This window comes from Silene latifolia, chromosome Y (genome assembly GCF_048544455.1).
Source record: "Silene latifolia isolate original U9 population chromosome Y, ASM4854445v1, whole genome shotgun sequence".
Lineage (NCBI taxonomy): Eukaryota > Viridiplantae > Streptophyta > Magnoliopsida > Caryophyllales > Caryophyllaceae > Silene > Silene latifolia.
The window spans coordinates 44997440-45016685 of record NC_133538.1 but is presented as its reverse complement, the minus strand read 5'-3'; the positions used below and the strand labels follow the sequence as shown (position 1 = coordinate 45016685).

General features: G+C 36.0%; 1 protein-coding gene across 3 annotated transcripts; it reads right to left on the bottom strand.

Annotated features, from left to right (window-relative positions):
• Positions 1-5061: 5061 nt before the first annotated feature.
• LOC141633832 (beta-1,2-xylosyltransferase-like) lies at positions 5062-18154 on the bottom strand. Of its 3 annotated transcripts, none has more exons than XR_012538586.1 (4): positions 17337-18154; positions 15525-15674; positions 12772-13570; positions 5062-5528 (listed from the first exon to the last, which is right to left on the bottom strand). XR_012538586.1 is itself a non-coding variant. In XM_074446223.1 (3 exons), the coding sequence occupies exons 1-3, from the start codon at positions 18063-18065 to the stop codon at positions 12848-12850; spliced, it is 1602 nt and encodes a 533-aa protein (XP_074302324.1). In that variant the 5' UTR covers positions 18066-18154; the 3' UTR covers positions 12386-12847. The 3 variants fall into 3 exon arrangements, 1 of the variants encoding a protein (XP_074302324.1); XR_012538587.1 differs by lacking the exon at positions 5062-5528 and adding an exon at positions 9680-10112; XM_074446223.1 differs by lacking the exon at positions 5062-5528 and having other exon boundaries at positions 12386-13570.
• Positions 18155-19246: the final 1092 nt, after the last annotated feature.

Genomic DNA, 19246 nt, shown 5'->3' with positions numbered 1-19246 from the left:
CCGAAGTTCAAACCCATACCTATAAAACATGTACACCTAACACTAACTCTACCAACTATGCCTACCTCCACAACGCGGCTCACGATATCGTATCAACTATTCACTAACTCCATAATACTACCGAATACCAACCACAAATGCCGCTAACTCCGTCTCACTAACATATTGCCCACTAGCAAAACCAATCTCAAAACAATTCACCAAGCGAGATCAACCACCAAAACGGAATGTTACATTCTACCACCCTTAAAATGAATTTCGCCCTCAAAGTTTACTCATACTCATAAACATCATACTAATACAAGCATTGCCATGATCTTTAATAATATCGACCACAACACAAATCCATCCTTTACTCTACTCCAAGACTCAAACTTCCAAATACACTGCAACATGTACAACCATCACACTCTCTTTGTCGTATCCTACTCCTTTTAAGAAAAATGTTACTTCCTCGTAACCCACTAATACTAGATCCTTAGGTATTTCTTCTCATTATCCTTATCACCACCGCATGTCAACGCTAACCGCCTATAACTTCTACACCTACAACCATTCCTATATCCAGGGCTCTCTTCTCTAACAGCTCTCGTGCCTCCAATTATTATGCACTCCATCTAACCTATACCACAAAATTCTCAGCATAACCACTACTCCAACTCTTCAGCATTACCACAAAACGACATACTTCTTTATACATAAACTTATCTCCAAAATCATAACCCATGATCCACAATGTTACACACACTCACACTAGATCCTCAAGTTCTTTTATTTTATTACCGCAAACTCACCCATGATACTAAGTCCCAACACTCCGTACATGCTGTCGCGATAAAAGTTATAAACCACCTGTAGTTTCCAGTTCAGTACAACACATGTTCCAAAAATCACTTTCCATTACTATGTTAACCAATGCCTCCTCTAAAACAAGAACAAAAGTACTCCAACAATCTCTCACAACTGTGTCCCATTTTACAAAATATCACTATACCATGACAACAACGGACACATACGCAATTCTCTTCCATATCATACTCTACCTTCACTCCCAAGTCGAAACTGGTAGGAAACATCAATAAACAAAACAACAGTTTATATGTCCAAACCAAAACTCACAGGAAATAACAGTAAACAAAACAACAATCTATATAACTGGTATACACCTTCGAAAGCTCGTCACATATCCACCACAACCGATGACGGTATCGCAACACCGCCACCAACAGCCGCACCGCAACGCGAAAATACCCGGATCACAACACGAAGTACCGTGCCTGGATCGCTACCCGAGGCACAACAACCACATCGATAGCCATCGCAACTTATACAATCCCATAAACACTGACTCAGTATAACTTTCTTGACAAGAAAACTTCCTTAAAACCGCTTTACTAGATCACAACGCAACATATTACACGGAATAACAGATAATTACTTTATGAATATCATCCATACTATTACTCATGAGGTCGGAACCTCACACTATCACTTACATGTATCATAAATACACATACAAGTATAACTAGCCATTCCAGATTACCTAAATTACCACTTTTGAATATCACCTATTAGATTACCGTACACAATATATGACGCGGAACACTCAGATAACGACTTTATAACTATCACACCATACCATTATTCGTGAGGACAGAACTGTTAGGTTCATATACCTATTATTAGACATTTCTAATAGTGATCTAATCAAAAGAAAAGAAGGTTCGGGAATTTTTTTTTTTTGGAAAAAAATATCATTTTCCGACTTAGATTAATTTGTGGCGAATCGATAATCGCTAATGCGTTCTACTCTAATGCGTTCGTCAAATCATAAACTTGAAACGTAAACATATCTCTTGAACATCGTTACTAACTTGATCGTTGTTACCGTCATTAGTCGATATGTTTAAAACCGTTTTAATCGAAAAGTTCGTAAATTAAATTACGATTTTTTCCGAAAAACCGTCTTCTTTTGTTTTAGAAAGATTAGAGAGAGACAAGGGGGGAGTTAATGGGGGGCAATATTGGAAAGAAGTGTTAATTGTCGACGATAATTAGTAAAAATATCGACGATATTTAATACGATGGCTCAGACCCATGTGCGAATCTAACAACACAAAATCTCATTGAAGACGGCACGTATCCGTCTAACAAACCCGTCTGAAATAAAATTTGCTTATATTAATACATCTATTATTGACAACTTAGCTACAAGCCAAACGGAATGCTATAACATATGCACTGTGCACATATACATACACAGGGCGCGAGTGATCAACGTATGTATACACACATAAAAACGAATTTCCTTATAAGTTTCGAACATGATTATTATTTTATTCACAAATTTGTATTTATGACGGATATATCCGTCACAAGCTTATAACGTCAAATATTACCCACTTGAATATAGTGGCGGGCGCAGGATTTTACTCAAGAGTAGGCACCGATTTTTTTTTACTAAAATAATGTTTGGTATTGGATTTTTTCCAGAATATATATATTAAATATAAGTACATTTGGCACTAATTGTCATTACTGAATTTCTATTTGATGTTATATAACGTTTCACTACTATAATCAATCAATCAATCAATATATATACTTAAAAAATGAACTTTTGAAGCGATTTCATTGGTTATTGCTTTTTTTGAATTAATTATGTATATAAATAAAAAGATATATAAATTGTGTATAAATAAATATACATTAAAATAATAGTTTACAATGACAAATCTTCGATTATTTTATTAAATTCATAAAGAATTTAATATTTACAAACAAGTAAAACATTAGAGAGTCCAATATAACATGCACATTTAAGTGGATATCATCTTATCTCTACATAAACAATAATAAACTCTCGCACTACGTTGTTTTTTTAAGTATAAAATACTTATACTACATATATTTACTAATAACTAGGACTATGATTACCAACTAATATAACCAATATATAAATTAATGAAAGATCCAAAACACATACAAAGACTTCCCTCATGAGTATGACATACGGACTACGAAGTCCATCCTTGCTATTCTTTCTAGATCGAATATTAACCATTATACGGGATTACGGACTATGCTTTATTTTCCTGTATTGAATCGTTATTAATCTATCTATAGTACTATATGCTTGATTTTTCATCTATTACATATGTGCAACTGGATTTTTTATATTTATCATTATATGTAGTTTTATTATTGTTAATAATTCATTGCTTGATATCAAGAAAGTACTACCAGGCTAATACCAGACCAAGTTGGTATACACTCCGTCTTATATTTATGGAGTTGTGAGAACATACTAATTGACATTGGACGTTTTCTTATAGATTACAAGGTGTACCATGAGGCAATTCTCTAAATATCAGTTTTTCTTTCGCTTGTTTCTCATATTTTCTCGATCTTTTTTTCTTCACACATACATCTTCATTTAGTAAAACAAAGGTAATAGTATTGCGGAATGTGTACGATTTTTACATAATTGGAGTAATGACTAATACAAATGTATACATGTGTTCAACGAACGCATTTATTAAAAGTTAATTGATCATTATTTTTTTTAGCATATTTCACATTGTCATTATATTATACTCCCTCCTATCCACTCTTTTGTTCCTCTTTGAAGTGGGCACGGAGATTAAGAGTGGAGAGTATAATATTGATAAAAATATGAGTGAGGTTTGGTAATTGGAGAGAGGTATGAATAATTAGGATTAAATATTAATAAAGGAGATGAGTGGGGTTTGGTTATTGGAGAGAGGTAGGAATAATTAGAATTAAATATTAGTAAAGGATATGGTAGGGTTTGATGAGTGGAGAGAGGTAAGAGTATAATATTAATAAAAACTTTCTCAAAAAGGAAAGGGGAAGAAAACCTGAATAATCCGTTTTAGGAAATAGGGAAGAAAAGAGTGGATAGGAGGGAGTATTATATTATACTCCTTCCTATTCACAATAAACTTCCCTATTTTCTTATCCGTCTATTCACAATAACTTCCCTATTTCCTTTTTTGGTAAGTGTTTGTGTGGTCCAAATTTAATTGTATGGTGGGGTAGTGTATTTGTGTGGTCCAAATTTAATTATATGGTGGGGTAGTGTGTTTCCTTAATATTTGTGCCAAAATGAAATGTGAGGTTTATTGTGAATAGGAGGGTGATACCCGTCGTTGTGAGTACCAAAAATAAAATTTATAATCTCCTATTAAAACTAACCTAACAGGGTCGAACCACAAGGAGGCGAATGTAATTGTCTAATTTAGTCTAAGGTAACGAAAGTGGGGGTTGATTTGATTTGGTCTATACTAATAGCAATAAAAGATAATAAACTAAATAAACAGATAAAACAGATAGAGAAGGGGTACTAGGATGGTCAGTTCGTTATAGTTTGGGCAAAGATACTAAACAGTCTAAATCAAACACATGAGGCGGGAAATAAAGAGGTCCTCTCGGTCCACTCTTAACAAATAACATCTTTCGATCTCGCTATAAGTCCCTAATATCACTAATACTAACTTTCGTCCTGAAAAGTGACTAACGGTCTAAACTTTACCTATCTTTCGATCTCAAAGATAGTTTAGTCATTTTAATTGGTGATCTAACAACTCTGTCCCTATCTTTCGATCTAATGGGTCAGTCAAATATTAAGTATTCAACTAGTCGCATGCATTCGATTCGTCAAACACAACATTTAAATCAATTAAAACGAGGGTAAACCTCACGTGGTCGATCGATCGACTGGTATGGCGATCGATCGACCGACACGCGATTCAGCCGTATTCATTCTATTGCCGCCTACACTATAATTCCCCTACATCCTAGCACAAACTATTTAGCTACTCATACTAAGGGTGATAATAACAATAAAACCAATAAAATAGACAGAAGAATTCATGCTTGAAATAATAGAACAAACAATTAACATAAACGATGAATCGGTTTTGGGAAACTAACTAGCAATTCTATCCTACAAAACGATAATAAAGCAAATGAATTATTAGCGAGGAAGAATACCGATTGGAATTGCAAAGAAGAGATCCGGAAACCGAATGCGAGAGTAATTGTACGAAATAGTATTAAAAACCCTAACTGTTGAATGTTTGAGACCAACTAAAGAACTAGTAAAAACTGAATAAATTTCTGAATATGTCAACTAGGGTACGTTATATAGGAAAATATACGTAACACTTATTATCAAAACCTAAACACAATGGGCTTGAGTTTCCTCGATCTTTTAATTCTCGTCTAGCTTAGCGGCTTGGTCGATCGACTAAGAGTGGCGGTCGATCGACTGAGTAGCGATGATGTCTGATAGCTTCGGAACCCGCAAGTTGGTCGATCGATCGATCAAGGCGATGGTCGATCGATCAAGTAAATGACACTTGACTTCCAATTTCTCGTGTATTTGTCTTTTGGGCCTTGGAATGCGCACCAAGCTCGTTCCTTAAGCGAATGCTTCACGTCAAATGCAATGCAAGACACTCGGGGACGGATTTAGCTCAATTTCCGTTGAATTCTTCACATTTCTGCAATAATGTACAAAAACACGAAAATAGACGGGAATAGGGGAAATGGTAGCTTAAACTACACAAATGAGCTCTGAAATGCGTGGAAAATAGGATGTAAAACATCATATAAAAGACACGCATCAGAGGGAGTATTATATTATATTATATTCCTAAAGATTTCGCTTCAACTATATCCGTAAAGCAATTAATTATATGGAATAAAAATTTTAAGTTAACTAAGTCAATCACAATTGCTATAAATCTTACGAAGTGTACTATAAAACTTTAACTACATAGCAACCTATGCACGCATCAACGATATGGATTTAAATTGTCTCGCCTCCCTCTTTGATATGCTGTGTTTTTTGCATGATGTAAAACACCATGATTGAAAATTTAAAAAAAAAAAGAAAAATAGTTATTTAATAAATTAAGATGATTAGATTTTGTATTAAAGTTGATAGCATCTAGACTTCTTTTGTTTTATAAAAAGTGGTAATTAGTAGTGGCAATGCAACATAATTCTATTAGAAACGAATTTTTCATTTATCGGGTAGAATTTTTAATTTTTGTGATGTATAATGGTGTTTGTGATGTTCATTATGACATGTTTTAATGTGATACAAGATGCTTGATGTACCTTTTCAATCAAAGAGTCCGAAAACATTTTATGTTGTTTAACAAGTTTATTTGGTAGAAAAAACAATATTTGTATGCTTATAGGTATTAATTCACTCTTATAATTAGAGGACTTATAAAATTTATTGAACTATATAGATACTATTCCCTTTATCCCTGTTCCGGTCATTTGTTTACCTTTAATTTTAGCACAAAGATCAAGGAAAAGAGAAAGGACCATTTGTGGTGATTGTTAATAGATGACAAGTGGATCATAATGGAGGTGTATGATCAAACTACCCATAAAGAACTTTCATGATATAGAAAGGTAAACAAATAAATGAAACACCCCAAAATGAGATAGGTAAACAAATGGTCGCGACATACCCTTCATTTTTTTTACAACAATTTCATTAGTTAAAAAAGTTTGATATGTAATTGTATTATGAACTACCAAATTTATATTTTTATTAATTGAATTTAGCTTTTTGAGTGCCAGTCATTTTACTTTGGTACTTGAAATATTCTATTAATTGGATCTATATTATTGGCTACTAATACTACACAATAGGTAGTTGTATCCCTGTTCTGGTTGTCAAAAAATAATATAACTGATATATGTCATTTAAAATTTTACTTATTTATAAATAAAATAGATCGATAGATTAACCTTTTTCTAATCATATTTGTACGTTTTATCATCTATTAAATTTGCACAGTTAAACAAAAGAATTTGCCAACGAAAAATCTATAAAAAAAAATAATATTAAGCTTTGTTACCATATAAAGCCAACTATTTTTTTATGTTTAAGCGTTAGTAAAAAGTTTCGACTGTTACGAGGGACTTAAAAGAAAAATTAGAGAACCCACTTCTCTTAAATTATCAAAATTTTAAAATTAATAATTATAAAAGCTATTTATCTATCAACACCATTGAATCAACTAAACAAAACGACTAGATTAGAAAAGTTTAGGGTAATTAAAACAATTTAATTTAAGCAAATGACTTGTCCTCGATCTAAGACATAACAATGGAAACATTTGCATACATTAATAGGGCACTAGGAGGGAGACTACATATAATCGTAGAAGTTGTTTGGTTATTACCTAATCTAAACCACATGAATCTAAAAAATTATGCAGATTATTTAGGATAAAAGTTGTAATCAAACTTACCGTAACTACCATTGTATATTCTTATCATTACAATATTTTTTTTGATGAATTATTGGATTTGAACCCATTTTTTTTAATGATAATGAGGAGTGGGGATTCTATGTCCCATTTGGTGTTCCAATATGTGTGTCACTCCAATCACCTTCTAACACATCAACAAATTAATATAATTATTTCAATATTTTATTTTGAAATATGTGTCAAAAGGTGAGTGGAGTGGTACACACAATGGGACATGAAAGTGGGACAGATGATCCTTACTAGATAATGAGGCCAATTACTTGAACAGAATCTAAAGAGATTATTATATAAGTCATCCGTTTTTTATGTGACTTTTTACATTTTCGAGAATTCGAGGTAAGTGTTTGAGTTTAATATTTACAAAAATGTGTTTGTTCAAAAATTATAAAAATGCTACCATTGTATTCGAGAAGCTCTTTCATATGAGTAGGCTTTGGGACTAAGCTACTTGAAAACAATCATACTCAATAATTCTCTATATATGCCTATTACGGAGACTCGCCTATTACGTTGTATTTTTCTTAAGGTTAATATCGTGATAATTACTTTAAACCCTGTCCCGGGCAACGCCCGGGCATGAAGGTTGTGTTTGGCAGTACAAATCATGTACCTTTTTTCATCAAAGTAGCTTTTTTGCAAAAAGTTTCAGGTAGCTTATTTATTTGGAAGCGTTTGGCAAGTAGCATTTTTTAGCAAATAAGCTACCTGAAATAAAATGCTACCTAGGCTCTGTTTGGTAAAACTAGCTGAAAATGTACCTAAAACCTGAAATGGTACCTGAAAACTGAAAAGGTAGCTGAAAATTAGGAGATGCTAAGGTAGCTGATTATGTAAAATTATGTTTGGCAAACTAACTGAAAAGTTAGCTTATTTTTGTGAAATGACATAAAAGTATATGATAATTATTTAATATTATAAATTGAAGGGGTAATAATGTAATTTAAAGCAGGATCAGGTACCTGAAATCTCAAATGCTACCCTGGGTAGCATTTCATTTCAGGTAGCTTATTTGTGAAAATAAGCTACTTGCCAAACACTTGCAAAAAAATAAGCTACCTGAAATTTTTGTCAAAAAAGCTACTTCAGTAAAAAAAGGTACCTGAAATGTCATGCCAAACATAGCCCTAATGTAGCATTTGACATTTCAGGTACCTGATTATATTTTACATACCATTTTTACCCCTTAACATAAATGATGATAATATTAAACCATCATTTTCAGGTTTCAGGTACCTTTTCATGTTTCAGGTTCCTTGGCTTATATTTGGCACTAATTAGGCAATTACTGAATTTCTATTTGATGTTATATAACATTTCACTACTATAATAAGGCTGACAACCAGGAAAAGATGCTAAAACTTAAAGCTCTAGTGGGATTTGAACACGGGTCTTCTTGATCATATAGTGGACAACTAACCATTCTGACATTCAAGGATTAATGCTTCTACTATGCATCAATTACAATTTATTTATGGAACTTGGGGGTAGTCACGTGCCTAATAGAATAGAGAGACTTATGGGAAAGATTAAATTTAGAGCTGATCAAGTGCGGGTCGGCCCGTTCGGTCCAGCCCGTCCGGCCCGCTAAAATAACGGGCTTGGACAAGAAAAATAAAAAATTAAACGGGTAACGGACAAGAAAACTAGGCCCGCTAGAATAAATGGACGGGCTTGGACTAAAAAAATTTGTCCATGGGCGGCCCGCTATTAAAAGTAACCTCATAAAAGTCTTCAAAAACCCTTAATCCTCCGACCTTCTCTGCTGATTTCATTTACAATTTGTACACTCTAAACCAATTAGGTAGCGCAAATGAATATTTATGCCTTACGTATTAGTGGAAGATTGTCAGTATTTAAACTTGTTGTATAAGGATTCTTCGAGAATGGACGACATGTTAACGGGATTGTCGTATAAAGATAGTACCTTTTAAGTATTTATTACACGGGAGTGTATGTAACCGCTAACAATGCCGCACAAAGACCAAGGCAAAAATGAACTTTAATTGATTTTGTAGTATTAGGACATTGTCATGTCAAACTTGTATTTTTTCCAAAATCTAGTAAACTTATCTTTTGAAAATTAGTATACTTTCTTAAGGGTAAGCTTTAAAGACAATTGTTAAGTTCTAGTGGGATGTAGCGATAACAAACTCGTATTTTAATAGAAACACTAAAATTTCTGTATTTGATTTTAGCCAGGCCCGCGGGCCGGCCCGCTCGTTTGAATTGGGCGGGTACGGACAGTGGAAACTGGCCCGCTTAGTGGGCTCGGGCTATAAAATAAGATCCGCCGGACACCTTTTTAGCAGTTGGGCCCGGCCCGTGTCCGGCCCAAGCCCGCTTTTGATCAGCTCTAATTAAATTATATTAAGAATTGCATACCTAAATACAATGACGAACATGAGTATTTTATACAAACTAGAGAATGAGAAGAACCTAGTTAACCCTAAGCTGTAGGTCGAAGAAGAACTTGAGGAGCAAGAAATTACAAGATACAAATTACCTAATATACACAAATATGTGATATGCATAACATCTAGAAAATATATATACATAAGTAATATGGAAACTAAGACAATAAATAATATTCTTTACGGTGCCTACCCTATCCTACCCCCAAATCCGCCCCTGCTTGAATAGATAAAGACAAACATTTTGTGATTCTCTAAATTTGTGTTATCTACACAAGTGGGAGATGTTTGATCCGTCATAAACTTGTGACGCTATCATATTGTATAATATCACCCTATTTGGACCTCACCATCCTGTTCTTCCAATTCCATCAGACTGTAAAGTTTGTAATAATGCAACAAAAAATTTGGCATAAAGTTGTTACCATAATAGTAGAACATATTCATTGGCAACAAAATGTGAAGACTGGACAGATTACTATAGAATATTACTACGAGTAGTTCGTAATTGTGAAGTCAACTACTCAGAAAAAGTAAGAATATGCTGATTTAGTAAAACAACTAAGATAAGATTTGATCAAATCATAATGCAACCAATCTAACTCTGTATCTGCTGCTGTTGATAGATGCGGAGCAACTCACTGGAAAAAATCATGGCTGAAGAATTCATACTTGACCCAGTTTGAAACTCACTCTACCTTCCTATTTGTCCAACTCAAAGTTACTCCAGCTCGTCCAATTATCTTATATATGCTTTTTTCATTAAAACAGTCATAAGTATATATATTTATCTCATAGGAGTATATATATTAGTAATGAAACAAGCCCGGAATTTTGAACACCGACTTATGTCAAATATTTTTACAAAGATTGGCAAAACATTGGACAATTGTCGGGCCTAACAATCTCGCTTTTGATTGATCAAAACATGGAAATACATACATACATGTTCTTAAAAGCTACATTTGCCTAATTAACTCTATCTTCTCATTTCTAAAGATTTGTTCTCTCTTGTATATCGTTTTCCTCATATAGTAGTAATAATATTCATTGAAAATGAACAACATTGAAGTTTGGCATAAAGAAAGCAATAACTTTCCCTTAAGATGTATCCCTCTTAACAATATAAAACGGATTACATATTATCCCATTATACATTTTTACATATAAGACAAATCTGTTACTTTTCACCTTTTTTCCATGCATTATGCTTTTGTTTTATTCTAATTATTTAATCAGTGTTAAATTTAAAACGGATAGTATTATTTTAAATGAGATTTTTTTTTTTTTTTTTTTTTTTTTTGTAAAGAATGACACGAACAAGTCCAGTACTTGTCAAAGTGAAAGTGTGGAACCCATCTCTTTATATTTAGAGGACAAGAACCCTTCTGTTTTTAGGCATCACACATGTACGCACGCATATAGACGTATCACAAAATAAATGTCCTCCCCAGTCCCCCACCCACTAGGCCACTATTGTGATTGTGTCTTCTCTTCTACTTTACAGGCTACACCTTAACTTGTGCCACTTTCCAAACCTGTTCATCGTCAACATTCCAACACTACGTTTTCCTTTACTTTCGACGCGAAGATCATCAATTAAAGAGAAACATCCGGGAGGGAGGGAGGGAGTAAACCAATTCAAGGTAGAGCTTGTTTAATCTTTACTATTGATTGATCTCCTATACAAATAATGTGCAACAGACAACATTTTAATGACATAAACACCATATTTAAATATTCGGTTTTTCAAACATATGCCCAATTAAGGTGCTAATTAGAGAAAGATTTACATGCATAATTCATAATAAATATTATAGTAGATGCACACATCATGTGTGTGGTAAGTTGGTAACTAGAGTTAGTAGAGTATCCAAGATGTGGGGTGTAGGCCTGTTAAAACGGGTCAGATCAGAGAGGGTACATTAGTCGAAATATTCTTTTAACGATTTAAGTACGGACTTGTAGCAAAAAAGCTTAAGAAACCCAGATAAAGATTAAGGAACATATTACTGAACTACTAGCAAGAACAGAATTAAGTGTAAAGTGTGTTATGGGATTGATTATTACGAACAATAAATTTGACAAACAAATACAGACAGAATCGACTCTTGCTTTCCTAATAGAATAATTCGATCCTTATTCTTGTGCCTGGGTTATACCGAATTTTTCTACTGAGATAAGACGGTCCCCTCTGTCTTTGGCACTCAAAGATCAGAGACGTAATATAGAAATATTGTGTGTAGTTTGTTAAACGTTTGTTGATGTCAGAAGAATTTTCTATATCTGCTTCTTCTCTTCCTCTTTGTTTATATAGAGAGGAAAACAGGGAAGGGAGGGAAGTTATTCTGATACGTTGAATTGGTTTCCCTTGAAATTAATTAATTATCTTTTCAGAGTAGACACGGAATTAAGTTCCGTTTCCCGCGATATTTAATTAATTCCAAAGTCATAGTCATTCGTCCGAATGATAAACCGTAATTCCGTAAATAATTATGCAAGTATACTCTCCGTATTTTCCCGAACTTGCAATTTATTATTCAGAAATTACCCACTAACGAACCAACCTTAATTACGCAAAATGAAACCGGTAATTACTCTTAAACCACCAACAAAGTGCACATTGGTTAAAATCTGGGCCATTAGTGCAAGAAAAGTTGAACTACCAACGAAAATATATATGCCAAACCTCTCCATCCAATGTGGATTATCCGTAGTTAAATAATACCAGTAAATACAGTTATAACTTATAATACAGTAAATCATAGGGAAGCTGAGATGTCCAGAAGATAATTTCCCCAGGCTAATTTAAACGAGCCCTAAAGCTCCAAGGAAAATTGGTGAGTAAATAGCGTAGGGTACTCCTAAACCGTCGCATTATCCTATGCTAACCCTCTGTATACAGTGAGCAGAATTGCCGGCTAAAATTCCACACTCAAACTGGGCCGGACTTCAGATATCACCCTATTTCCCTCCTTTATGTATACATAATATACAATTAATGAAACAGATGAATAGAGCAAAAGGAGACTAACCAGTCAGATGCTTGAAGGGTGATTTCGACATTTTAAGTGTTGTCAGCAATCTCTGTTAGATAATGTGCAAAAGCCTTCAGCACCCAATGCTTTTCATGATCTTTTTAAGCCGTTCAATAACCTCTTCAGGATCAGAAGAAGAGGCTGGGAGATTAATGGCATGGTAATCAAGACATTTCCACTTGGAGATTAACTGAAAATGTGGACGTTGGAACTGGCTGCTAATGATTTCAAGAATCACAGTTTTTGGTGAGGCAGAGACCACATGAGTGAGACCGGCCCCATGAGCTCCGATAATCACATTAGCATCCTCAATAGCTCGGATTTGCTCTCTCATTGACATGTGAGCAAACAACCCGTTTACAAGGTTGACCCGGCAATCGGTATGATTAGATGCCCACGTCTTCAATGAATCAAATACCTCCTGTTCATTACTCAGTCGAGATTCGACTCTGCCACCGTGACGTGGATGAGCAAGATAATCCTCACGCCTAACAAACAACACGTTGTATTCCAGCGATGGTTTCACGGTTCTAAGTCTTTCAACTGGTAAGTCAAACGCAGATTTGACCAGTTCCCCAAATTCTGATAATCGGGCAGTCTTGCTGTCATCGGGGTTTGCCCATAGGCCTTGAGCCGAAGCCCCTTGACATTGTATAGGCTCACTTAGACCCTTGAACCAGGCTGTCTCATACCCTAAAGGTACAAAGACGGCATGTCGAAAGCAGACTGGTCCAGTGAAATTTTTAGCAAATCTAATACTCGAAAATAGCGCTTCCCATGTTTCTTCCAGTTGTGTCTGCATGCAGACAAAATGATGTTAGGGGACTGTAGACTAATTTACAGAAACATCTCACTTCACAGAAAAGTTAGATTGCCGACATAAGAAAAATAAGCCTGCAAGATTTGGGAGGAAATTGTATCCAAACACCCACTTTCCATATGCCCTCCTCTTCCCTTACCTCCCTTTCTCTTCCCTCCTTCCCCCTCCCCTCCCTTTCCCTCCACGGGTGTGTTTGGATACCATTTTAGGAGGGAAGGGGAGGGGATGGGAGGGGGAGTGAGAGGAGGGAAGGGGAGGGTAAATGGATTGAGGTTGTTTGGATAACAAAAATGGTGAGAGGGAAGTGGAAAGGGAGGAAGGAGAATGGATGGAGAATGCTAATGGTATATGATGAATAATGAGAGAGATTATGTCGTCTGATATGTCATATGTGTGATGTGTGTGAGTGTATTAGATTTTTAGTAAGGATAAAATTATCTTTTTCTAATTAAATGAGGTTTTCTTTCCAAATCTTGCCACTGATGGAAAGATTATGTTTGTTCTATAGGAGAGAAAATAGATCCTCTCATTTCCCTCCCCCTCCATTTCCCTCCTTCCATATTTTGTAACCAAACGAAAGAAATTGAATCCCTCCCTTTCCTTCCCCTCCCCTTCCCTCCAATTCTTTCAATCCAAACGAACCCTAAGGGTGTGTTTGGGTAGAAAATTTGGAGGGAAAGGGAGGGAAGGGAAAGGGAGAGAAGGGAAGGGGAGGGGGAATGGGGTGTGGGTGTTTGGATACAATTTCCTTCCAAATCTTGCCTATTGTGGAGAGATTTTGATTAGGGTTGAAGGAAGGAAATTGGATCCCTCCAAATCTCTTCCCCTCCATTTCCCTCCATTCCCATTTGCTATCCAAACAAGGGATTTAGAATCACCTACTCTCCCTCCCTTTCTTTTCCCTTGAAATCCTTCAATCCATACACACCCTAAATGTCAATTTTTGTTATATGCTCACTACACCATACTTTCCCTATGTTTTCCTCATTCGAACCTTCCTTTCGGCCTCTTCCAAGATAAGTGTTCAATGGGTAAGAGTAGGGTACGATCCCAGGCCCATATCCTTGAGTTTTCCTAAAAACATGTTGAATTAAAGGAGAAGGTTCAAGAGAAGATCTAAAGGAGAAGGTGGATGATGTTCCTTGGAGAAACATAGGGTAAGACTTACGAGTAGTAATGACTGCAGGGCTGTTTGTATCACTTCACTAGCACAACTAAAGATAGTTCATTTCATGATTCCAAGGTGTTGGGGTTTTTGGTACAAAACAATATAAAAGAAAAAATGCAAATATCGCAATGTTTTTGTTACAAGATTAACCACATCCCAACTTGCATTATTATTCAAACCGTAACAATAACACAACCCTCTAACACTTAACTAAGAAGTTAAGATTTCCACTCTATAATTAGCTCGGGGTATTAAACATAACCCTCACTTATCCCGCAATGACCAATAACCTTTATAGATAAGGTCCTAAGTCATAACTTTAGCCTTTAGGCCACATTAAGAGTTTTCACATACAAAATAATACGGAGTAACTCCTAATATTTACCACTGATTACATAATTCTAAACAAATAGAGACTCTATGTTACTGATAAATTTATTCATCAATGCTGGGTTACTTCCCAACATCATTCGAAACAAATAACGACTTTATATGTTACTGTTGAACATAAGAGTTATCCATCAATGTTGGGATTACTTCCAACACAAGGCATGACTACACATGTAAGTACATCAGAAAATTACCACTATTTCAGGCTGATTGTATCAAACGTGTAAGCCTGCTGCACTTAAAAGATGATGCTATAGAAGCACAAGCGCAAAAATTGAGCATTCAACTATTGATTGATCAGCGATTTATGTGATTGACAAATCAACAAGACATATAAAGCCAAAATTGATATACAGTAAACAATTCACTTACCCTAGCATGCCCATCCAGGAAAACCACATTTGGCCGAGTTGGCAAGCCTGTCACTCTGGAGCTAACGTAGGAACTGTACCAATCTGTATATGTGTGAAACACATTTGCGTACTCAAACCTAGTCACAAGTAATGTGGGTTCCTCAATCCACTGTAACCAGAGAACATAAACAAATGTTTAGTAATCATAATGATTATGTTAATGATATTGATGGCGTTCACCATATCCAAACTGTAAAGTGTAAACCCAAAGAGGAGGATGCTCATACAGTTTGTTCATTCAGATCATACTAACTAACAATAAAGTTCAACGGAAAGAAAAGTAATGTTGCATGCTCCAGAGTTCTATGACCCTATCCTCCTCCCAGCACCTTCTCCACAAGTTCTTTCCCTCCTTCCCTTTTTAGCCAAAGATTCTGAAGTATTTAAATCGCTGTTATTATAAATTTTCTTTTTTTTCCCGCTAGTTCCTATAACTGATATCTAGCATTTATTCTACTGCTGCTCCGACTATTACCACTGCTTATCTCAACACCAGCCTGGTCATATGGCATGTTCTTGTCAATTTGTCATTGCTGTTCAAGTAGTAGCTGTAACGATGATCAGATTGTCAAAAATCAAAACAACATTCCAAAATCCTTCAACAGCAAACGATTATTTTCACTTTGATATGAACTACACAAAATCCCACAAGAAGTTTCTTGGAGGCGAATCTAATGAAATTTTAGGCATCTACTCTAAGTACAGAGTACTTTTTAGTTTTTACTATTCCAGAACAATGACGAGTCTGAATAATATATTTCCTAGAGTATGGAGTCTGGAAACCGATAATGCAAGACATATGCTGGCTTACACCTATGGCCCTATCCAACGGAGCAGTATTACAAAAATGAAAAATTGGAATATATGGAAAAATGATTGGATAAGAGAATAGGAGGAGAAAAACCACAAATGTAGTGAGTTATGGATTCATTCTAATTTGATAGTCTCAAGTCTCAACTGGCCGGAGATTCCCTTCTGGCTGGATTCAGGCTCAAAGGTAGTACTTTTCGACATAATATCATATACGAAGTACTATCATGAGCATATACTTTTCAAAACAAACATCATCTTCCAACTTACATTAAACTCCATACTCACAATTAACTACCATCATATGAGTAGCAATTATAGAAACTAAGAACATTTAATGAAAGTAGTTTAGAGGAAATCTACCACACTAACAGCTATTTCTACCACACTGTTACAGAGCCATAGCAATCATCTAGATGAAAGACTGTCCAAAACTATCAATGCATAAATCTCTGAATGATCACCAAAGGAAGAAATCTGAAATACAATCATACTATTCAAATTCTGGTTTGCAAGGTTCAAAGTTCAAACAAACACTCGTTTATCAAGTCCAACCTATTTAATGCATCCTTATAATCACAAATTTCTCATAGTCCTCCTTTTTAACCCCACATTTCACTTGACAAGTATTCGTATCATCTCAATTTGATTCCGGTGCCACGGTTTAGTATCTCATGCCTACAGTCATCAATACCAAGCATTACTCCGACTAACACTATCATCAAAACTCGATATTCACGAAGTAATTCCGAAATAACATATGAGCATTAATTGACAACATAATTCCAATCCAAAAACACAATCATCAAAACTCATATTCTCGATATTTATATAATTCCAAAATAACATGAGCATTAATTTTCAACATAATTCCAATCCAAAAACACAATCAGGCAACCAAATAAACGCATTTAACATCCTCAATTACACAAAATAAACAGAAATGACAAAAAAATCTCACCTCATTACAATTAAAATCACTTTTCCCAACCAACTCCATATTAGCAAACAATTCCCTCATAGTATGCCTAGAAATCTGTCCATGAGGAACAAACTGATCAAGAAACGCCTCCGAAACGACACGTTTTGGAGACGTCTCCTCCTCCCCCTCCCGACGACGAAGCCGAAATGAACCAGGCAAAAAAACCGGTAACTCCTCCTCATCGGATCGTCCAATAACCTCATCAATCTTTTCACCACCATCAGACATCCGAATCTTACTCGGATCCATCAAAACCTTCCCACCATCACAAACGGAGCTCCGAAGCCCCGCATTGTAGCTACACCCGAACCACGAAGCTGACGAGGTTCGAGGGAGAATGAAGGAGGTTCGGGAGAAGGCGTTACCGAAGAAGGACTCGCAGGAGGAGGACGAATTGGAGGGCGGGGTCCACGGGAGGTAGGATGGGAGGCTAGGCCAAGGTTTTGATGACGTGGAGGGGTGGAGGTGACGGTGACGGTGGGGGTGACGTGGAGGGGAGAGGGTTTTGGTGGTGGTGCGGTGGAGGAGAGAGGAAGGTGGTGGTGGTGGTGAGGTGGATGGTGAGGTGGAATGGTGGTGGAAGTAGGTGAGGAGGTAGAGGAAGTTGAGGAAGAAAAGAAGGGAGACGGAGAGTTGTAAAGCGCGGGTTTTAGGGAGGTGGAGGAGGTTGGTTAGGAGTTGATGTATGGTGGAACTGGTACTTGCCATTGTTGAATTGTGGCGGAGGAGTTGCTAGATTTGCGGGATCAGACTTTCTTTATTAGTCAAGCTAAACTAGAGTGAGTATCGGATGAACGAGTCTAATGTATGCTAGTGAGATACTATATCAAGAGATGGAGTAGGTTGGGTTGGGTTGGGTTGGGTATGAGTGCGGATATGGGTTACCCGCGACTTTAAGCCAATCCGTGGACGTGTGGCGGTCAGAAAGCCACGTTTGGTGGCGTATTAAATGCTTTCGACCGGTTCGTTTTAGATCGATCGGTTTCGTCTCGGCAAGAGTCTCGAAACGATGTTAGAGATGTTCGGAGTCGCTACCAAGCAATTGTGGGATGCTTGGAAACAGTTCGAATCCACTTTATACCTAGGTCAATCAAGGCAAAAGCGGTGTTTGATATAGGTATTAAAGATAAGGAGTCGTCCCTCTTTAGCATCTTATATCCAGAATGACTCTCGTTCGCCCTGGATAAAGTCGTGCACTATCCAAAGTTTCTGAGTAAAAGGTGAAGGTACGTATTGGGAAGCCCTTTAATAGGACACCCAATCTCGCCCGCGGTAGCGGCCTCTACTGATCGATCTTAGTTGGTTGAATGCAAAAGTTGATAAAACGGGAAAATGCATGAATGCGCATACACAAGTTTAAACCTAACATGTGAAATTTACTATGTCGGTTGTTTATCCAAATATCAAGTAATTGATGTCAAGTTGGATTTAGTGTTGATTTGCATCCAAGACGGAAATTAAACATCCATTTACCGAGTTAGGTTTATGGTGCATAACGTGATATATTTGTCTTAGAAAGGCATTTTGCAAATACAAAGTAGAACGCAGACTTGTCAATCTGATCCGTCTTGTATTCGGGTTAACCGAAGTCGGGATCGTCCTAGACAAGTGTTGGAAAGGAAGCTAATAACTCGTGATATCCCTTTACTATAAAAGTCAAAACACTTTGATGGTAACAGTCCTATTTATCTGAGAAAGTCTCGTTAAAGGCTCTTGGATAAACAGGTTGTTACTGAGACGGTCTCTAAAAAACTTAATGTTTCAAAAATCGAGGGTACCATGTAAAATATGCGAAAGTATAGGCCGATAGGCGTGCCGCATAATTAAAAACCCATTAAATTTGTGAGGTATTAAGTGGTAAATAAAAACAAAGTATGGAAAAACACACA